The 19,981-nt window shown below is 39.5% G+C and overlaps 1 protein-coding gene across 1 annotated transcript in view; it reads left to right on the top strand.

Annotated features, from left to right (window-relative positions):
- The window catches only part of trappc9 (trafficking protein particle complex subunit 9), a 215,450-nt gene that overhangs the window by 92,874 nt on the left and 102,595 nt on the right, over positions 1 to 19,981 (top strand). Inside the window, exon 18 of the mRNA XM_073463457.1 lies at positions 18,123 to 18,265. Coding sequence (XP_073319558.1) covers positions 18,123 to 18,265 — 143 coding nt within the window. The remainder of the gene's footprint in view (positions 1 to 18,122; positions 18,266 to 19,981) is intronic.

Raw genomic sequence — 19,981 nt, 5'->3', positions numbered from 1 at the left:
AGTCTTATGTCATTTTCAGTGAGTATTGTTTTTTTGAAAGCTGATCTTTATTGATTAGCTGCTGATACATTGCCTGTGGAAGATCAAAGTGGTCAGGGTTATTTTCAGCAACAACGATTATGGAAGATTCATGTTGCTCTTCATTATTCTTATAGTTTAGATTTGTAGTTGTGACAAATAAAGTCTTACATTTATTTTCCTACCTAAATCAAAGGCAATTACAGGGTAGACTATGTTTAGATACATATTAGTGCAGAGCATAATGTGATGTTTTTGTATGGAGTATAGAGTAACTTGATGATTCACTGTATACAATCAAAACATCGTCCAGTTTTTGATTGCAGGTATCGGATCTTCAGTCATTTCTCTATGGACACATTTATATCAGTGCTCGATAAAATCAAGACTTTGTTGGATGTAGCTTCTTTATCTTATCTCCATCAATATCTTCATCAGCAGTGGACAGCCACAGCGACAAGTTATAAAACTGATATCATGTGTCAGACTTTCAGCACTTCACAGCTACATTGTTTCCATTACGCAGTGTCTCTCCATGATTGTTTATCTTGTTCTCACAACCTGTGTTTTCCTTGGAGCTACATTCCATCATGAACCCTTCAGATTTTTAATTGACCTGCTTGTAACCTCTACCAGGAGGTTATATTTTCACCTGTGTCCATTTGTTGGTTGGTTTGTCAGCAGGATTATACAACAATTTCCATTGGAAATTTCCATTGAACTTGGATGGAGGAAGGGTCTCAGCCCAGGACAGACTCCATTAACTTTTGGTGCAGATCCAGATAAAGCGATCTAGGAATTCTTTCTCTCTTTCTTTAACATTGCAAGATAAGGACTCTTTGGACATTTTTGTAATTTATCTTAGGGAATAATGAATGGATCTTGATCAAAAAAATGAGTCATAATTAACGGGACTGGTATCTATGAGTGATTAAGATTTGAGGCGGATCCCAAAAGAGGTCTATCATCCTTCCACAACACAGTGGTGATTATGATTCCATCTGTATTGTGTTGTTACCCCAGTGATTGGCTGTTACAGATCTGGTGATCTTAAATTATGGTGAAACAGTTATGGGGCTGTGAGTGATACAGGGCTATCGAATTTGATTTTAGATCAGGCTTGAGTGAATTAAAGTGTACTTTTGGGTCTTGGCAGAAGTATGAGCTCTACTGAGTGCCATACTGATTGTGGTTATTCAAATAACAGGAGAGAAATTAAAGAGTAGCTTTGTGTGTGTTTGTGTAGTCATCCTGACTGAGATTAAAAACTTTTACTACCCCAAAAGGTGTCTTTAGGACTTAGGATTCTTCATGGATAATAAATATATTAGGGGTCAGGGAATAAAATAACCAAATCATTTATACAGCTAAATTGATCCACAAATTAAAAAAAAAAAAAGATTCTTGAACATTAGTAATGTTATTTTTTTCTTGCCAGGCGCACAGTGCAGCCGAGTGTAGCAGCACAGATAAAACTTGGGGCACCTTAATCAAATGGATCATTGATTTTGAATCAATGGATGACCCCAGGAATCACGTCTGAAATTAATGTTGAATCTTCCCAAAGACTTCCCCTAAAACACACGTCGATATCTCAGCTTCCAAGATGCAGCTGCTACTGAGCTTGTACGTGGCTTTAGCTGATTTTTATTAGTTTTGAAATGACATAAACATTGTGTCCACCTGGAAAAATGACCTCCAGCCACATGTTTGAGATGATAATTATATACCATGCATTTAGTCTTTTATTTCCCTTACAAAAATGTGAATTTCACATATGAATTGTACTTTTTTATGCATACACATTGGCTATTTTCACCAGTGAACTAGAGTTGTAATGTGAAAAGAAAATGTCACGTGAACTGTGCATTTTCACAGGTGATTTGTTTTATTCACATATGAATGAAAATGTTCAAATTTGAAATGTACTTTTTCACATGTAAATTACATATAGTCATATGTGATATGGGCTTTTTTAAACATTTTTTTTACACATCTTCAAACAGAACATGGCGTGTGTTACATGTAAACTGCACATTTTCATAAGTGATTGGCTTTTTCACAAATGAAAAAGTTGCCGCTTAAGAAATGTACATTCTCACATGTTCATACATGATTTGCTTTTTTCCACATGTGGAAACCATTTCTCTGAAGATCAGACATTAGGCTAAAATTATGTTGAACCTTGCTATGTTGTGGGCATTGCTTGTTAGGTTGGCTATTGATGTCAAAATTCCCTTTGGCTGTACACAAGTCAATAGTGTTACTCGAGGGAGAGAGAGAGAATAATTCAGTCCACCTATGATTAGTCTTCAAGTGGGTTGGGGGCAACAAATGGAATATATCCCATTCATTCCCTCAGGATGGTAAGCTTGGTGTAGCGTGCCACTATCTGTCAGTCCGTGTGTCTACTTTTAGACTTTGGCTTCAGGTCTTGGAAAGTTTTATAGCTCTGAGTGTCTTTGCTCGGCCTGGAGGTGGCTGCGGAGAGGAGGGACAGGGAATGTGAGATGATCAAGACCAATCAAAAGGCATAATCATCATCAGGAACACACAAATACATATGCAACACATGCCACACTGCCGCAGTTGCCGGCTGTTTGCCAACATTTTTATTCCTACAAGCCGTTTAATCTCCGAGAGCTTAATTTACCTGTCCCCAACACATGGTCCTCACTGATTGGAGTTTGAAGCTACAGCTGCAAACCACAGCTGTGCCCCTCCCGCCTTCTATTTTCCAGTTTATCTGTATGTGGCTGCCTGTTGTCTTCAGGCTACAACAACATCAAGCACATCCCTCGTGCCTTGGTGATAGATGACGGGAGGAAACATGAGTGAGGAGGAATAAGAAGATGGATGGGGTGGGGAATGTGTCACTGTGGAGCTGATTCTGGTATGGAAACCCACAGGGATTTGTGGATATCTTCTTCACATATAGATACTTGTTGCATCCGCCGTCTCTGTGGACACTGCATCTGCTTCCATCCCTCGTCCTATCCCTCTGCGACAGAGATGCAGCAAGGCCTGCTGCTGTCACTTTCATGTGACAGGTAGTAGTTCAATCAACGTGAATGTTATTACGTGTTTCATTCTTTATCATGCAGGGTTGACATTACACACATGATAATACAGTGTATAATTCACTTGCTTCTTACAGCAAAATTCCTGCAAATGTTAAATTATACGATTTACATATGAGGCTTTCATTTTGTATTTTTACTTGCAATTGGCATTTCCTGCAGGAGCTGTCTGCTGGATATCAGTAAATCACCAAATTAAACCTTTGATTTGCTCATATGAGGATTGTTAATATTTGGGCAAACTGTGAAACAGCGTGCTTTCTTTCTGTGAGAGTCAGCAAACCTGCAGGCTCGCCTTGCAGTTGGCATAAGTGTTGACCTTAGTGTTGGCAGCAGGTCAGTACACCACTTGATCGCAATTTCTTGGACTGTAGTTGCAACAGGCAGGAGGCACGTCCTCCTGGCAGTGACACCATGAGTCTCCTTATTTAGCTTTTAGTGCCTGGATCGTGTTCTACTCATGTTCAGGAGACAAAGAAGACGAGTTAGCGGCGTACATTTTGTCCCTGATGACCTGTCGTTGCTCCGTCAATGCTAACACTGTGATGTGTCACCAGGGGCCTTCTGTCTGTAACTGATGGCCGAATGATTTGGTCTATTAGGACCGTAACCCCAGGGATAAGCAAGTTTTGAATTCTTCTCCCTAATTACTGTTCATGTAAAATACACAACTCTGTCTGGCCTCCCAGGCAGCTTCTTATGAGCTGCAGTGAGACATGCTGAGACTGGTTTATCTCGTGGCTCTATAGAATTCAGTGAGATCTCTTTAGAGGGCTGTCCTCGCACAAAGAAAGTAGTTAAATATAAACTTTGGCTTTTGAATTATTGTGTATGTAATATATAATGCAATTATTGTGTTTTTTTATCATCTCATACACTGTACTAACTGACATCACACATCGTCACATGTTTGCATAATTGATGCCTACCGGCTAGTTTGGCATGTAAGAATGGATTTAGCACAGCTGCTCTGTTGTTGTTAGGGGTTCTGTGTCAGGCATGTGTGAGCTGACCAATCAGAGCCCACTGGGTATTCAGGAGGGCTTAAAGAGACAGGAGCTACAACAGAGCATTTCAGTCAGAGAGGGGGCGACAGTGCTGCATTACTGGACGTTATGAGAAAACAGATGAGTTTTTTGAGCATTAAAGCATGTAAACATATTCTAGTAATAACATAGTAACATAATAAAATTAGGAACCTGAAAATTAGCACAATATGTCTCCTTTAAGTTTATATATATAGAAATCAAAGATTCCTCTGGAATGATTCTGATATGGTCACAGACAAGTTTCCTGCCCATTTGTTAAATTCAAATTTGGCTGTTGAATGTATTATGTTCATAGTTGACGGACTGACTTTAGGTCAAAAGTTTACTATAGGTTTGAAATTGGTGTATTTTCTAAGGCAATATGGTGTGTTTATAACCCCAAATTGACCCACATTAAGCTTCAATAGCTGTATTGATCACATTCTCCCCTCTACTGTTAATACAGATTTTAGAGAAAGCTTAAGCGCTTGTTTTCATGATAACATGATTGTAGTTAGACCTGAAACAATTGTTAATTAATTGATTAGTCAGTTGACAGTAATTTAATGTACCCTCAAATATTTTGATAATTGATTAAATCAACTCTCAAGGAAAATGCCAAACATTCCCTGGTTCTTGCTTCTCAAATGTGATGATTTGCAGTTTTACTCACTTTCAATGATATTATATTCTACTGATATTTAAATTTTAATTTGATTCAGACATTTTTATTGTAAACTTTATCTTTGTAGACTGTAGGACATAACAAGCATTTCGAAGATGTCACCTTGGGCTTTGGGTAATATTGACTGGTAATTCCCCTATTTGCAATTATTTAAGAATTCAAAGATTAATCAAAGGGATAATACTTTCCCTTCTAATTAAATGGTTGAGTTACAGTGTTAAATTTACCATTACAGCATTTTGTCTGATATTATCATTGTTTTACCATTGTTGTTGTTATCATTGAACAAGGACAATGTCACAGGGCTGTCACTTTTTATTCATTTTTTAAAAAAATCTTCAAATGCAGCAAAAAGATTAATCTGTCTCAGTTTATAATTTAATGTATGAAGTGCAGAAGGCCTAATGTTGTACTTGTAGTGTCTGGTGTTATGCTCTGAACCATTGCATGCAATGTGTCTCTCAGTTAATTGGGGAAATGTTGTTTCCAATTGGAGGAAACCAGCAGATAATCACCACAGCAAAACATCTTTGGAATGCATGGACGCATCCTAGACTTTAGAACAGTATATTGATAAACTGTGGATGAAATAATGCTGTATGCCAGTTGACATACCCACCATAACAAATCTGATACACCTGTTAGCTCATACTCAAGGGAGCAACCAATGAAGTAACTTAAATCTTAAGAGTGTGAGATCAGGTTCATGGTTAGTTTCAGAGTATAATTGAATACATTTTGCTTATTCTTAATAATTTAACTATTTTTGTGTTAATTTCAGTGACAGCCCCTTTCCATTAAGGCTAGGTCACAAGTTAAAATCAGATTTATTGTTAGTTTGCCTTCTTCCTGATTAGATTAAATATTAAATATTCTCTGTACAAGTCCAAAACTGAAGGAACAAGTCCTGCAGTGATAGAGCAAATGAGCCTTAGTGTAAAATTCAGTCCCACCCCCAGAAGGTCATGATTATTCCCTGTTTGTTGTCTTTGTGTGTGTGTGTGTGTGTGTGTGTGTGTGTGTGTGTGTGTGTGTCTGGAATCGCTGGTGTATGCAAGCCCAGCGGGTGAAATTAGAAGAGAATCAAGCGTTTCATCATGCTTACTGGACTTGAATCCATGTGTGAAATCCAGCGAGCCAGGCCAAGTGTGGCTCCATATGCTGCGGCGCTTGATGACTGAAGCGATGTCGATCAGATCAGACCTTCAGCAGCACCACAGTCACCCTCGAACAGGATGTTTATACACCAGCATGCTTCACCATCCAACACACCTGCTTTTTCATTTGACAGGTCATTGTTGGCGATTTGTATGTGTGTGCTTGTTGGCATAAATGTCTGCTCATGCGTCACCAGGCAATTTATCTTTTTTTTCAAGCTTTGGAGCTTCTTGCTTTCAGCTCTGCTTGTCCTATCTTTGAAGCTGACTTCACATCTCCATGGTTCACTGGCTGTTGATATACTATAAGAACAGGAGTGAGGGCAAAGGGTGATGCGAGGCCTCTCCCTGTAGTCCCTCCAGCTGGTAAATGGTGTGACACCTGCAGAGGACCACAGAGTTACATAAAAGAGCAGCCGTTTCGTGTCTGAGGCACCCGTGGGTCCTGTTTACCTCTGATCACACAGGAACAGAGAAAACTGTGTGTGTGTGTGTGTGTGGGCAGTAGCCAGTCTTCATCTCGGACAGATGCCACTCTCCCTTGACAAAATGTAGTGCTGCTGTTCATCCACTTTCCTTCCCCGTCATGACTCACAACTTATAATCAGATTGAACAATATGTAAGTGAATTATTCAACACTCAGAGAAGAAATCAAATTACTCTGGATGAAATGGTTCTTTTATTGTGAGAATTCACAGGAAGTACTTCAACACATGAAGCAGACACACCTGGGTTTCCATTTTATGTGTCACCCCCGCCTCAACAACCTGACACTACTAACATTAGGCATGTGTATCTGCTAGGTTCAAGGCCTGAATTTGAAATTTGAAAATTAGATCATTTTGGGATACTTTATTCCCATCCCAAAACAACACTCACCAGCAGTGACGGCAGAAAGATGACATGTTCAGTATCCATGTCCTGATCATGTTTTCTTTGCCGTAGTATATATTGAGTATTTCTATATTATGACTTTTTTCCTACACATTATAAATTTCAGTTGAAAACAATTATCAACCATTAAATATGTTGTCTTTTTTGCTTCACTGGCATTAATCTGTGCCCTCTTGATCTAATATTTCAGAAATTATTAATATCTGGTAAAAATATTCTGCTGGGTGACAGATATTAAATTGACAACGGACAATCTTTGCTTTAATGTATCATTATAAAGAAAATCTTGATTGTACAATGTAATGCCTATAGAATAATGACACCATCGACATTTAGATTGCTTCCCTATAAACCAGGGGTCATCTACTATGCAAGACTTTGAACTAAAAAAATATGTTTGGGTCTAATCAGCCTGTTATTGTTTAATATTTTCACATTTTCTTTCAGGTTTTTTTATTAGCCTATTATCAGTATGAACAGACTCTAAAGCTTCTTAACTTATTGCCCTCGGTACAATTCGAAAACACAAAACAAGCAAGGCTACCAAAAAGTAGCCTAATGACACCATTGCCTGTATCCAGCAAAATTTAGGATGTCTTACCGTTTAATTTTGCATGACACCGTCACACAGGGGAGTATAGATATTTTAGTGTAGACACGATTTTGACGGCATATCCGTGAAATACATTTTTTTTACCCCTACTCAGCTTCACTTGTAATAAAGGGCACTTTTCAAGATTCACTTAATGGCCTCTGTGTTGGTTAGACATTTTTTAAGTATAAGCCTGTGTTACGAACTGTTGTAACAGTGTGGAGTTTGAAGGTGTGTAGACAACAAAAGTCGCTTTTTAGTTGCATCATAGGAAATGTAGAATCTGGTGTTTTTGGGGTTGTCCGTCAGGATATCTCAGCCTCTGTTGCTTTGGTTTAACCATTCTTTATTATTCTAATTTTTTTTAAATCCAGCTATTGTAATTCCCCTAACTATATGGAAGTACTCTAGTAGACCACTGGAGAATCCCTTTAAGAATGGTTTGCAGTGTTTTATCAGAGAACAAGTATGATGGATCGTTTTTGTCAGCTGGCGTTCCCTGATCACAATCAATTAAAATGAACAAAGTAATGGAATGGATCAGGCTTTATATAACATATCATCTGTCTTTATATAACTAATATTATCTATTGAAAAATGCCTTGACGGACCTCATGCACATTTATAAGATCTGCTCACGATGTTCCTTTTGACAAAAAAAGTGATTGAAGTGCTATTGTGCAAATGGCATAATAGATTGCCTAGACAGCTTCTTTGTGGGCTTGAGAATGAGGCTTTATAGCATTTGCACCAAAGCTGTCTTGTGATCATTAGGTTGAAGCTCAATCTTTCATTGTCTAGCAGTTGAAAATACAAAGTGCGGGGATGAGATTCATTAGGGCTTTCTGATCTCATGACAACAGTCTCAATCAAGTCCCACTGGTTTTATTGAAGAACACGAGTATGTCTGTGTCGTGAGTTGTAACTTTTTGTTCATAAAAATTTAGAACATGAGTTTGGCGAAGGGCAATATTGAGGTAGAAATGATAAAAGAAGCATACAGCAGCCTTTTCCCATCGTTACTACCTATATGGACGGACCAAGTCTGGAGATACTCAAATAACGTCAACTTTGATTCCAATATTTAATGCTTACTATATTCTTCATCAATTAAATTCACGATTGCAATTAATTGATGGAGGGTCCATCAATACCATTCTTTAATAAGTATGCAGATGTTGCACATCAGTATTCTGAACTGATAGGAGTACATAGTGGGTTATGCCAAGGCCAGGATATTGGAGGGTTGTGATGACCCTGGTGTGGTAACCAACCAGGGAGCCTTGGTTTTAAATATTTGCATAAGCCACACACAGCTGTTTCCCTGGTAACCTGGCATTGTTGGATTAGGATAGAGAAGGGGTTTCTGGGAACGGGCAGTCCTGAAGGGTTTTAGTGAAGTCGGGGGAGGAGTTTAAATAGCTTTATGATGAACTGTGTATCCCATATGTCCTGCGCAGGTCACCATTTCCAACACTTTCTTTGATTTTTACTGAATAAACTAAGAAAATGTGTAGAATAATGAATCATCTCCAGCCAGTCTGACATGCACATGGTTATTTTCCAACAGCCGGTGCTGGTTGGGCAGTGGCTCTTGTGTGTGTGTAACCACAGATCGGCGATGTGCATCATTCAAATTAAAGTCTGTAGATGGAACACAAACCTGCCACCCTCAGGTGCCCGTAAAGGGACATAATCAGTTGAAATGAAAAGCCTTCATGTAGTGTGTAAGTTGTTGCGAATTGTAAGAATTAAAAATGGCATCAATATTTACTCTGCCTCACAGACTTCTATTTAGATGTGTCTACTGGCTGAGGAATTTATAATGAAATTGAAACAGACCAGCACAACATGAATAAAAGATGTTTGTGTGATTTACATGGGTGTCTACAGTACTACTAATTGAAGCGCAAAAAGTCTCACAATGCAGATGCACAGTGTTTAGTGCTCTATTGACCTGGTCCACACTGATGACCAGCAGAAAGAATTATAGTAGAGGTGAGGGAAATACTCATTGTTCTGTGCTGGCTTTTAAATTACGTTCACAAAGTGACGGCCAAGTCACTGAAGCTTCTGTAAAAAAAGAGAATAAACATGTCTCAGCTCAAAAATTCCAGCTGAAATGAGTTTGTCTTTTAATTATAGCCGTGGGCGATTGTGGCCAGCAGTGCAACATATTTTAAGGTTTCCGTTGCAGATGTATCATCAGGAATTACTGCCTACGGAGAGTTTCTCCCATAGTCAAATTAGATTTTAATCTCTTTTCACACATGAACCAGGAACAACAGATAAAATGTTTAATGTCTGACGACTGTAAAATATCACAGATTGCATGATGCCATTCAAACCCTCACTGCACATTTAATCTTCTGCTATGAGATGTTCCAGTTTAAAAACTTGTGTGCCAACGGGTAGCAAAACCTCTGACTAACAAAAATGTTCAGTTCTTTAAATTTTAATGTGCCAGTAATGAATACTTTGGACATGTTTTTAGTGTTTTCAGGGTTAGGGTTAGCTGATAGGAAAATGGAGTAGGGACCCTCTACTTTATATAATGTATAACATTCAGTTGCATTTCAAACTGGGTGTTCGATAACATGTGGGTTGGCCTGTAGTACCATTTATAAGCAAGTCAGCAGTAGTTAGTTGGGGGCTAATGTTAGGGAGGTTATGAATCCACGTAATTGAAAATTAAACGCATACTACATAACAGAGAGATTTGTGAAAATGTGCCTCTTAAAACATTGCTTTATTTTAGAAAAAATAAATAAAAAGTGTCCTTTGGTTTTTTTAATCTTAACAGTCTTAACCAACTTTATAATAAACAGTCTCAACACATCTTAAAAACTTAACAGCTTTAACACCTCCTTTTCTTTTTTTCACTCTTATTTCCGACTCCCCCACTTTCTCTTGTTCAGTGACAGAAGTGAGCTCCAATCTTTGTTTCCTGTGCCCTTAATTCGAATTTGAGTGGGCAAGTTTGCTCAAAAGGCTTGTGCTTTGTCTTATAGTAGCGCTTCACATGGCAGATTTTAATAATCACCAAGGCCTCAGAACATTAAGACATACTGGTTTTGAGCCGCCCGGGGTAAGAGTGAACATGTAAGAGTCTGTCCATTCTTGTTTAAAAAGCTCTGTTTCCCTCATGTTTTCTCTCTTTAAAACACGCCATGTGAAATACTCTTCTCTGGCTTACTAACTTATCCGATATGTGTGCGACTGTCCGAATGCACAGATTTGATTGGATGATTTACAACGCATGCAATTGGTCTAAACTAAGCCAATGCCATAAGCAGCACCAGTTAAAGTAGCAGCGCTATGTTAAATTTTAATCATTCTCTTTTAATTTATTGGTTATACATGTAGGATCAAGTCTGGATAGAATGGCATCTGGGTCTGGACCCAAACTGTGGTCTGCCTATTTGTGACTCCTGCACTAGGGGTTGTAAACCCCCCATTGAAGACCCAGGCTTTGTACCATTTTGTCATCTTTAAAGGAGAAGTTCTCCCAAAAATAAAGATTTAGTCATTATCTACTCACCCTCATACCGTTGGAAAGTCGAGTAAAGTTTTATAGTACACAAAACATTTCTGGAGCTTCACGGCAGATCAGTCCCCATCTTCTTTAGTTGTTAAGGAGATTGCTGCATTTTCATTTTTGAGTGCACTTATCCTTTAACCGTTGTTTTATTGTTAGGAAATTTCAAAACCTACAAGTTCAAATTCCACTATTGCTATGCCTCTGAAATAAGACACTCCTGGGAAACTCTTGATAACATAGTCAAATATTTCACACTTGCATGTGTGGAACTGAAATGAGATATTCTGGTTAAGAGCTTACCATTTACAATTACACAATCATTATATAAACCTGAGATAGGTGATTCTGTCTTTAAGCTCTTCAATTAAAATCTTGACATCAGCTTAATAGCAGGTTTTGTCTTTGGAAACAGTTGGTAACATCAGTGCTGCCTCACACTGCTGTCCCCTTCCCAGCACACCCCACAGTGACGATCACATTACCTGTCTGATGCAGCTGCTGGGGGGAATCTATGTTGTACCACACATTTTGTGGCAATATTTTTACCTGCTGTAATAATTTGAGCTTGACATCCCGTAACCCTCTTCGTCATGGATTCCTCATAGTTAGGCAGGTTGCTCACCCACTCTTTAAAATGTCTCCCATTCTAATTGCCACATCAGAGGCAAACCCTAACTGTGAGGGGGTGCAGAGCGTGACATTATAAACGCTGTGGGCAGAAATGTCAGGACCATCATTAAGTGGACCGGCTCGGGGCTGTTCCAGATCTGCTTTTGGTTTGGGGGTGGTTTTAGAGCAGCCAAAGTTATTATACCATGCTATGCAAACTTGTGTGCTTCACTGGGTCCTCTCCCTTAAAATAAAATTTAAAAAAAAGTTCCTTTTCCCTGTCAGCTGTGTCAGCTATTTTGGTCTGCATGCAGCCTGGTTGTTACTGCGCAGTTTTAGATGCTCTAACCCCCATCAGCTGTCAGATCAACACAGACTTGTTCACAGTGCCCTCGCTCCTCATCATCCAGCGATTATTGCTAAGTCATTACACCGTGGGACCGATAGAGAACATATTCGCTCTTATCAGCCCTCCTGCCCTCTTCTCTCATGAATCATCTGTTGCCAACAAGCACAGCAGAAACATGATAATGTCAAGCTGTCTCAAGGCCTCAAATACGATGAAAGTGCCTTCAACGCAGACAGACAGACCTAAAAGAAGCTGCATCTGATACATCGATAAGCTTTGCATTGAAGGCAGTACAGTGATTTCCATATTGTTGCAAACATATTGCATCAAGTTTAAACCTCCAAGAGGCCTTTGCAGCAAGACTCCAGTAATGGACAGCAGTACAGGAAAAGATACTGTAGTGCTGCTTCTCCTACTTATCTGAGGACACAGCAAACAACTTGAGTATTTGATTTGTATTTCACTTCCTCAGCTAGATATAAAGCTATCTTCAGTTTGCTGTTTAACTTCTCACCATTTCTCCTCAAGCTGGAACCCAGAGGCCCAACTGATTGGTTCCGTGATTGACAGCCAGGTGTACATACGAGAAGAAGTCCCAGCAGCACTCCAATTGGACATATTGCATCTAAATGCCCCCAAGTCATTTCTCAGTTTTCTGCAGAAACCGGGGCCACCAGGTGACTAAATAGCTCTCCTGGCTGACGGCTCACTTCCCTGCCACAAGGCAGATGCAACCTAAGCAGGGGTCAAGCCTCATTTTAAGGACAATTAGGCAGGCAGACTTCCATTTCTTCACATCATCAAAGTACACTGTGACCTCGGTGTACCCACCATTCAACCACCTGTCCCAGTTATGTGGGGAAATCTCCTGAAAATAACATCACCCAGGTTCCATGGGTAGATAATAAAAAAGAGAAAGAGAATGTTTGTATCCAGTGGAACATGTTATTCACCGCATTTTTTTTCTCCAAATTAAGGTTGGAAAAATAAACGTTTTTGAAACAGAGAGAAATTGATGTTGTAAGTGCGTCTCCCATAAACTGGAGCTTTACGCCATTTCCAATTTGGCCGCCTGCAGGAAGATAATGATGTTTCACACCAGTGCCTTTTACTGTGGCTTTTGCTGAGACTGCGGAAATACTGTGGTGAAATTCTATTTTTTGTTTTTATTACCATTAGCTTTGTGTTACCTTCCTCACTCCATAATTGTCAGAAAGGAAAGAGAGTGTAAGAGAAAGACTGCGCAGTTACAGAAGCAATTTTCTTTTGAAGCATTTGTTGTTCTTTTCTCACCTCAGCCCGCTGGTCTCTATTTAAAGCTACATTAACCACTAAATATGTGAGTAGAAACATATAGAAATACTATGCAAGTACAGACTGGGCCAGAAAGCAGGACTTTGACCACAGAAAATACACATGATTGAGAATTAGCTTACCTCATCTCACTACACAGAGATCAATACACCTGATTTAAGTGAAAATCCTGAGCAAGTGGCTCCTGGTGTGCTGGGTGAGTGGTGCAGCAACTAGGGTTTCACATATGCCACATTGCACAAGCCCTGTCTACCTCCAGAGCCAGTTGGAATGGTCAGCAATGCTTACAATGGTAAATGTGTAGTTAATTAGGTTAGTGAGTGGTTATTTCACTGTTAACAAACAATGAAATGCTTTATAAACCATTTATTATGCAGCTGTAAAGCTTTATACAAATCCACTGCAGATGTATAATGACCATCCAGATGTTTATATTTGAGCCACACAGTATTTATTAACCATTTACAAAGTAAACATCATTATAAAGAAGTGTAATTACTAGTAACTTTCTAGTCCTTTCCAACCTTTCTAAAAATGAATAGAAAAATTAAAATAAAGAGCACATCTATGACTTTAGTTCTTTCACTGTATACCTGCCCCTTGAGTGGACATTGCTTTCATACTACCCGTCTTTGTGCCAAGCTAAGCTGTAAAGAAGCTGCCTCTCTATTGAAAGTACACTGATTAAATTGATATTGATCTTCTTATGTAGTTCTCAGCAAGACGGCCTATAAGTCAATTTCTCAAAATGTTGGAGTATTCCTTGAAGAAACACCTCAGCAAGTCTTTGCCCCAGTGCAAACAAAAGGTGGTTACTAAAACACGCACACTTGTGCAATTTTGACATCCCCCTGTCCCTACCTATCTGTCAGTGGGATGATTTATCTTAGTATTCCTGTCAGGAGACATGTGGCCATGCCATAATCTCCTCAGCAAGATGTGTGAGGATCTTTATCTTAGTGCCAAAGCATTAAAAACAGCCTTTGGCTCCTCTCTTCTTTCTGTTTTCGTTCACCCGAGAGAGAATACTGTGTGTGGCATTCATTATTCACTTCTATTGTCAAACAAATGCTGCATTTGTATGGATGTATAAGATGGATGGTCTTCAGAGGCTTTGTTGTGACACAGCAAAAAAATATGGAGTGATGGCTTTCAAGGTGAAAGCCATTCTAACGCTGAGGCTGCTATCCATGCTTAGCAGCTAAACTCAGATTACATCAGTATTTTGAAAGATCAAACAAAGGCCAGTGCAGACACCAGCTGATGACACGCTTACAAGCTTTACATTTTTTATTCAGGGCCGACACTGGTTATGAGATTAGTTAAAATGTGAAAGAAACAACATAGCAAGCTCAACCACAGTCAGAGAGTTTACAAAAGATTGACAAATATTCAAAGAGGATTATTGCATGCTGAAAGTGTGCACCTTACCTGCAAAGACAAGCCATGTCTAATGTCTTAGGTCTGAGCAAGTGAATGCTTATTTTTCCATGTGAACAATGTATGAGCAATAGATTCACCTTTTTATAATCCTTTCAAATTCTCACCCCTTTAACTTCTTGACCCTTAATGGGTGGAGGTTGGGTAGTGTTAAATATTGTTCCATGTCTAGTACCCTGTGTAGATGATACACCACCAAGTGATAGGTCACTCTGTGAAAAGCACTACCAACCCATATCCTGACCTACCTCCATATAAACTGTTTCTCCCTACAAAAGTTTGGTTCCCATAATCAGTAAATGACATTTTTTTGCTTATCATGTAAGGCAGGTAATCATTTCATTCCTGAAGTTGTACTATCTCAAGGCTTAAAGCCTAAAAGAGGCAGGAGATTGGCTATTATTGCTCTGATAGTAATATGAGAGGCCTTTCTTATTCTCCGAGTGTGTCAGGGTGAGCTTGTCTTTGTGAATACTGTCCTTTGAGAGTCTTGGGATAGAGGGTGTTTTATTTTGTAGAGATTATCAGTTACCATTATTATGCATGATAGTAACAAAAGAGAGTTGAAGAGAGAATGTCACACCTCCCTATAATTGCTGTGATTCTCTGTATTGGCAAGTTACCAAAAGTTTCTGGCACAGTCCCCCCTCCTTTTCCCAAAAGCAAGGAGGGTTTGCCCTTTTCAGTACATTTGGGGTTTTGCTGTTATGATCTTATTTGGGCCGGTAGCAAACATTTGTTGTTCTAACCCATTTTAGTTGAAACCACGGCCACTTCCTTATAATGATGGCCTTAACTGCTGCGGTAATTTTGTTACTGAGTCAGCTTGCTTACTTAATGTGTGCTCCACATTTGCTACTGTTACAGTACTCTTAGCATTTAGCGTAATCCCGTAACTGTAACTTTTAGCCATAAAGTGACATAGTCTAGCTTTAAGGATCATCATGTGTCAACAAATGTTCCAAGTGATACTTCATTTATTAAAATGACAGAATAATCTCCAATGCCATGTCCCCTCCATTTGTTATTACCTTTTTGTTTCTTGTTCACTTGTTGGCTAAATACTGCAAGACATTCAACTTGAACATAAAACAGCTCATGCAGTCTGGTTATCGGCCATTGTGACCACCTTAATCGAACTGCTACCTTAATCTAGGCATTCTCACTAATCACGTTGTTTGTATGCATGTGGCGGTAATGCATGTGTGCGGTCAGGCTGTTTGCTGAGGCTGTGTGTTGCTACTGGTCTACTCCTAACATTGTCAGCTCATTACAGCGGAGCCTATTTTTAGCCCGGTGCGATTGAAATAGGGTCCTGAGGGGGCCGAGAGCAGAGAGTGGGATGGAGAGGATTGAATGAAGGAGCAGCTCAGGGTCGGCCCCCGGTCTGAACAGGGAATCGGGGTGCACAGCCACTGTTTGCTAGTGTCGCTGAGACAATCGGTGTTCCTCAAGAGGATCATGTTGAGGCTATTAGTACCACACAGACATCCAACAGATCACACATCACGCATGTAACACAGCACTCGACTGCTCAAAAGAAAAATGAGTTAGCATATTTTATGCTCTGATAAATCATCAATATAAAATATGTCAGAATATATAAATATACCACTAGTGTTTATTGTTATGAAGCAATATGTCACCCACTGAATGGAGGTCTGTGGCAATATCAGGCTTTCGCAACACAGACAATATTGTTAGAACAATAAACAGTTTTTTTTGTTGTTGTTTTTTCATGGGATTTGTTGATAATAATTAAATACCAAAACAACACCAGCCGTATCCTTTCACCAACAGGAGGGCACATTGTTACAGAGAAAACAAAACAGACTTTAATGGAAATAGCCTTCAACCAGTGTCTTTCCTGAAGGAATCTGAGCGTTTTCAGTCAATCAATTCAAATGAGATTCATATCAATGTGCTGTTCCTTTTATTCTGTTGCCAGCGCAGCATGAGCCAGTCTCTTGCTCGCATTGTAGGGGCTGCTGCTCTTCCTCCACATCCAAAGCAGACTGGCTCCTCTGTTTACCTTCTAGGGAAGACAAATAGTCTGGAAAATGGTATTCAGAGAGGAAATGAGGATTTTAATTTAAGCTTTATGAAATATTCCATCCTTAAAATAAGCATGGTAATGATATTAAGGTCAGTGTCACAATATCAGATGACTTACTGTAAGCCTCGTCTGTCATATAATACATTTTGTTTGTAACCCGTAGTACCTCTACACCAAATAATAAGCTACAATACAATAAGATAAGATTAATGTTCATGAAGGGAATTTATTGTGAACAACAATAAGTAGACTACAAGTCCACAGCCAGTGGCTCTGTGCGGTTGTCAGTCTGGACCGTGGTTGAGGACTGACCCATATTGCCATCAATATAACCATGCTGCTAATGTAGCTAAAAATAATATCAGAAAATGCAAGGGCAAGGAAAATATAATAAAATTATACATGTGAATGACATGAAAATATAACAAGGGTATAAAATAAAGCCTGTTCGTTTTGAGATAAGTGAAACTTTGGAATTAAGGTGCTTGGTCTACAATGATGATAATCCTCTCTAATGTTTTCATCTCTCTGTTCTCAGTGGCTTCTGTCATTAGGTTGTAATAGGCCAGCCGTCTAGCCAGCAGGTTCTGAATCATTCCACTTGGCGCTTTGCCCCCCCATACGAGGATATAAAGAGAGAAAATAATCAAGGAATCAGTGAAATTTGTTCTGGAAAGGAGCAGCCAGTGCCTCCATCAGCAATATGTGGAGAGATGATATGATATAGGCTGCATAGGAAGAAAAGCGGGACCTTGGATGCTCCTTTTACCCCGCCTTAGCCCAATGCCTGAGTCAGCTAATACTCCCTCACCATAAACTGCCACTTTTAATTTCCCCATCCTTCGCCCACTTGGCTGCTCGTCCCGCACACACACACAGAATACCTCTGAGTACCTCTGAGTAATTCTGTGTGTCCACTTTCCTCCCGTCACTGTGGAGCGCAGCCAGCAAATCCCACCCACTGCAAGCACCCAGCACCCTCTCTTCTCATACTGTTTTAGGATAAGATACATTGATTCTGAATCATCTGCTTGGAGCCAACAATCACGCCCTCCCCGCTCCTCAGGATTTCTCACTAGTATGTCTCCATTTCAATAAACAGCACAATAGCTGTGTTGTGGTGCATTTATTATTTCACAGTATTGATTTTGATGTATTGATCTTAAAACACGCCGGTTTGCTCATGGAATGGCAGGACACAACATTCTGGCTGTGACCTCTGGCCCCAATCATACTCATTCTTCCATACATAAGTTCCTTTGAATAACAGTTTTTGTTTGGCTTAATCAGCTCTTCAGTTTAGTACACTGTCAAAGCAGCTTGACCTAAATTTATATCCTTTTCTTGTGCTTTTGCAGACTTTGGAAGCAGTGTTGAACTTCAAGTACTCAGGAGGAGCAGGCAAAGTGGAGGGCTACTACAGGGAGCTATCTTTGGGAGTCCATGTCGACGTGGAGCCGTCTGTTTTCTTCACCAGAGTCAGCACCCTCCCTGCAACCAGGTAAAACACAGAATTATCCTGTATTCTCTATGGGTTTTTATAGTCCAAGTATTGTATGTCTGCTTTGGGCTCTGTTTGCTAAATAAAGAATAATTTCAAGTCCATTTAAATACAATACTCACATTTCATATGTACAGGGAAAGTGATTGGTCGCTTTCTATAATGGCCACTGTCGTAGAGTGACTGCCCTGACACAAATGATTATCTTGTCCTGGGCATGAGCAAGACCATTGGCAGCCCTGGTTCCACCACACATTAAAAGTGAATGTAAGTGACTACAGCTTTTGTTTTTAGCATTTCGGCCATCAAATGAACAGCAGGCCTGAAATTTAATACCAAAACAACACCAGCCGTATCCTTTCCAGCAAGAACCATCAAAGTTTTCTCAAAAGTTTTTCTTCATATCACTTTTCTTTGACCTAATTTAGTTGATTTTTGGCCACCAGGGGACAGTAAAACAAGATGTAAACACAAGACTGACTTATTATCACCAAACAAAGTTGGTATTGCAAACTTTTTAGCAAACAGTTGGCGACTTACACATCCAGCAGAAGTGGATCAACATTAGCCTTTGTTTAGGTTGTACCTGACCATCGGATGCATGGAAGTCCCGGGGTTTTGCATTTCCTTCATAACTGGGTTACTTGCTTGAAGGTGCGTCTTGTCTCAATACCTGCAGTACTATCGAAGAATCACCACTAACAAAATGGCTCCGATAATTCAGTTACAAAGTCACTTAATCTAAAGAGATTCAGTTAGAAGCTACAAAAGTGCTGAGAGCTGAATACAGACTTTTAAAAAAAGTCTTTCTCTCAGGTTTCCTGCACAGACATGAGTTGAGTATCGATTTGAGGGGGAGATGAGTGCTTGTTATGGGTTGGCTGCAGTCGCGAGATGGCTCAACTCGGTGCAGTAAAACTGGTAATGGAAAAGCAAATCAGGGAGGCCTGGTTTGACTCAGCGCAGCCAAAAGTGCCAGTGGAAAAACAGCATATGTTCACCAGCTAGTCACCAACTTTTTCTGTATTTTGTTTCACATACAGTGAAGTCTTTCAAAACTTTTGAAACAGCCTCCTTCTGCTGCTGGCCATGATGTTTATTAGAGTGGAGTTGCCTCCTGAAAAAAAACAAAAACGCAATGATCAAAAAGAGGCTTAAAACCTTCTGGAGAGCTAAGCTGAATTATTATGTCTATGGGCTCTCTTTTTTCTCACTTACACTACTACTCCCATCATCCTCCATCATTCGCTGAACTGAAATTAAGCGAAATAACCTTGTGAATGAAGACTTTTATTTCCGAGGTCACGAGGTTTGTTCCTCAGGAGCCAAATTCAGTCAGTCTGATTCATATTTAATGATACCTGCTCACCAGTGATAGATGAACTATTGCTCTTAAAACAAAGTGTTTTAGTTTACCTTACTCCAGACTGGGTTGGCAAAGCAATATCTGTCCAATGGTAACAGCACTGTGCCTCTGTTTTGTTCAGTGGCTCTCCATCAGTGTCTATAATCTGATGAAACTATGACCCTGCATTCCATTTTTGTGCTTTTTTATTTGTTAATTAAAGACAGCTATTGTAAGATAGCAATACTACTCAACCTTCATTGGAGTACCAGCAAGGCTACAGGAAATCTACCTCGCAGTTGCTTCTTTCCCAATAAATGGTGATAAATCTCAATTCTAAAGCTTTTTTTAATCTCACATATGATGATACA

This window comes from Pagrus major, chromosome 3 (genome assembly GCF_040436345.1).
Source record: "Pagrus major chromosome 3, Pma_NU_1.0".
In the NCBI taxonomy this organism is placed as follows: domain Eukaryota; kingdom Metazoa; phylum Chordata; class Actinopteri; order Spariformes; family Sparidae; genus Pagrus; species Pagrus major.
The sequence above is the reverse complement of the archived record's forward strand: the minus strand, read 5'-3'. Positions and strand labels throughout refer to the sequence as shown.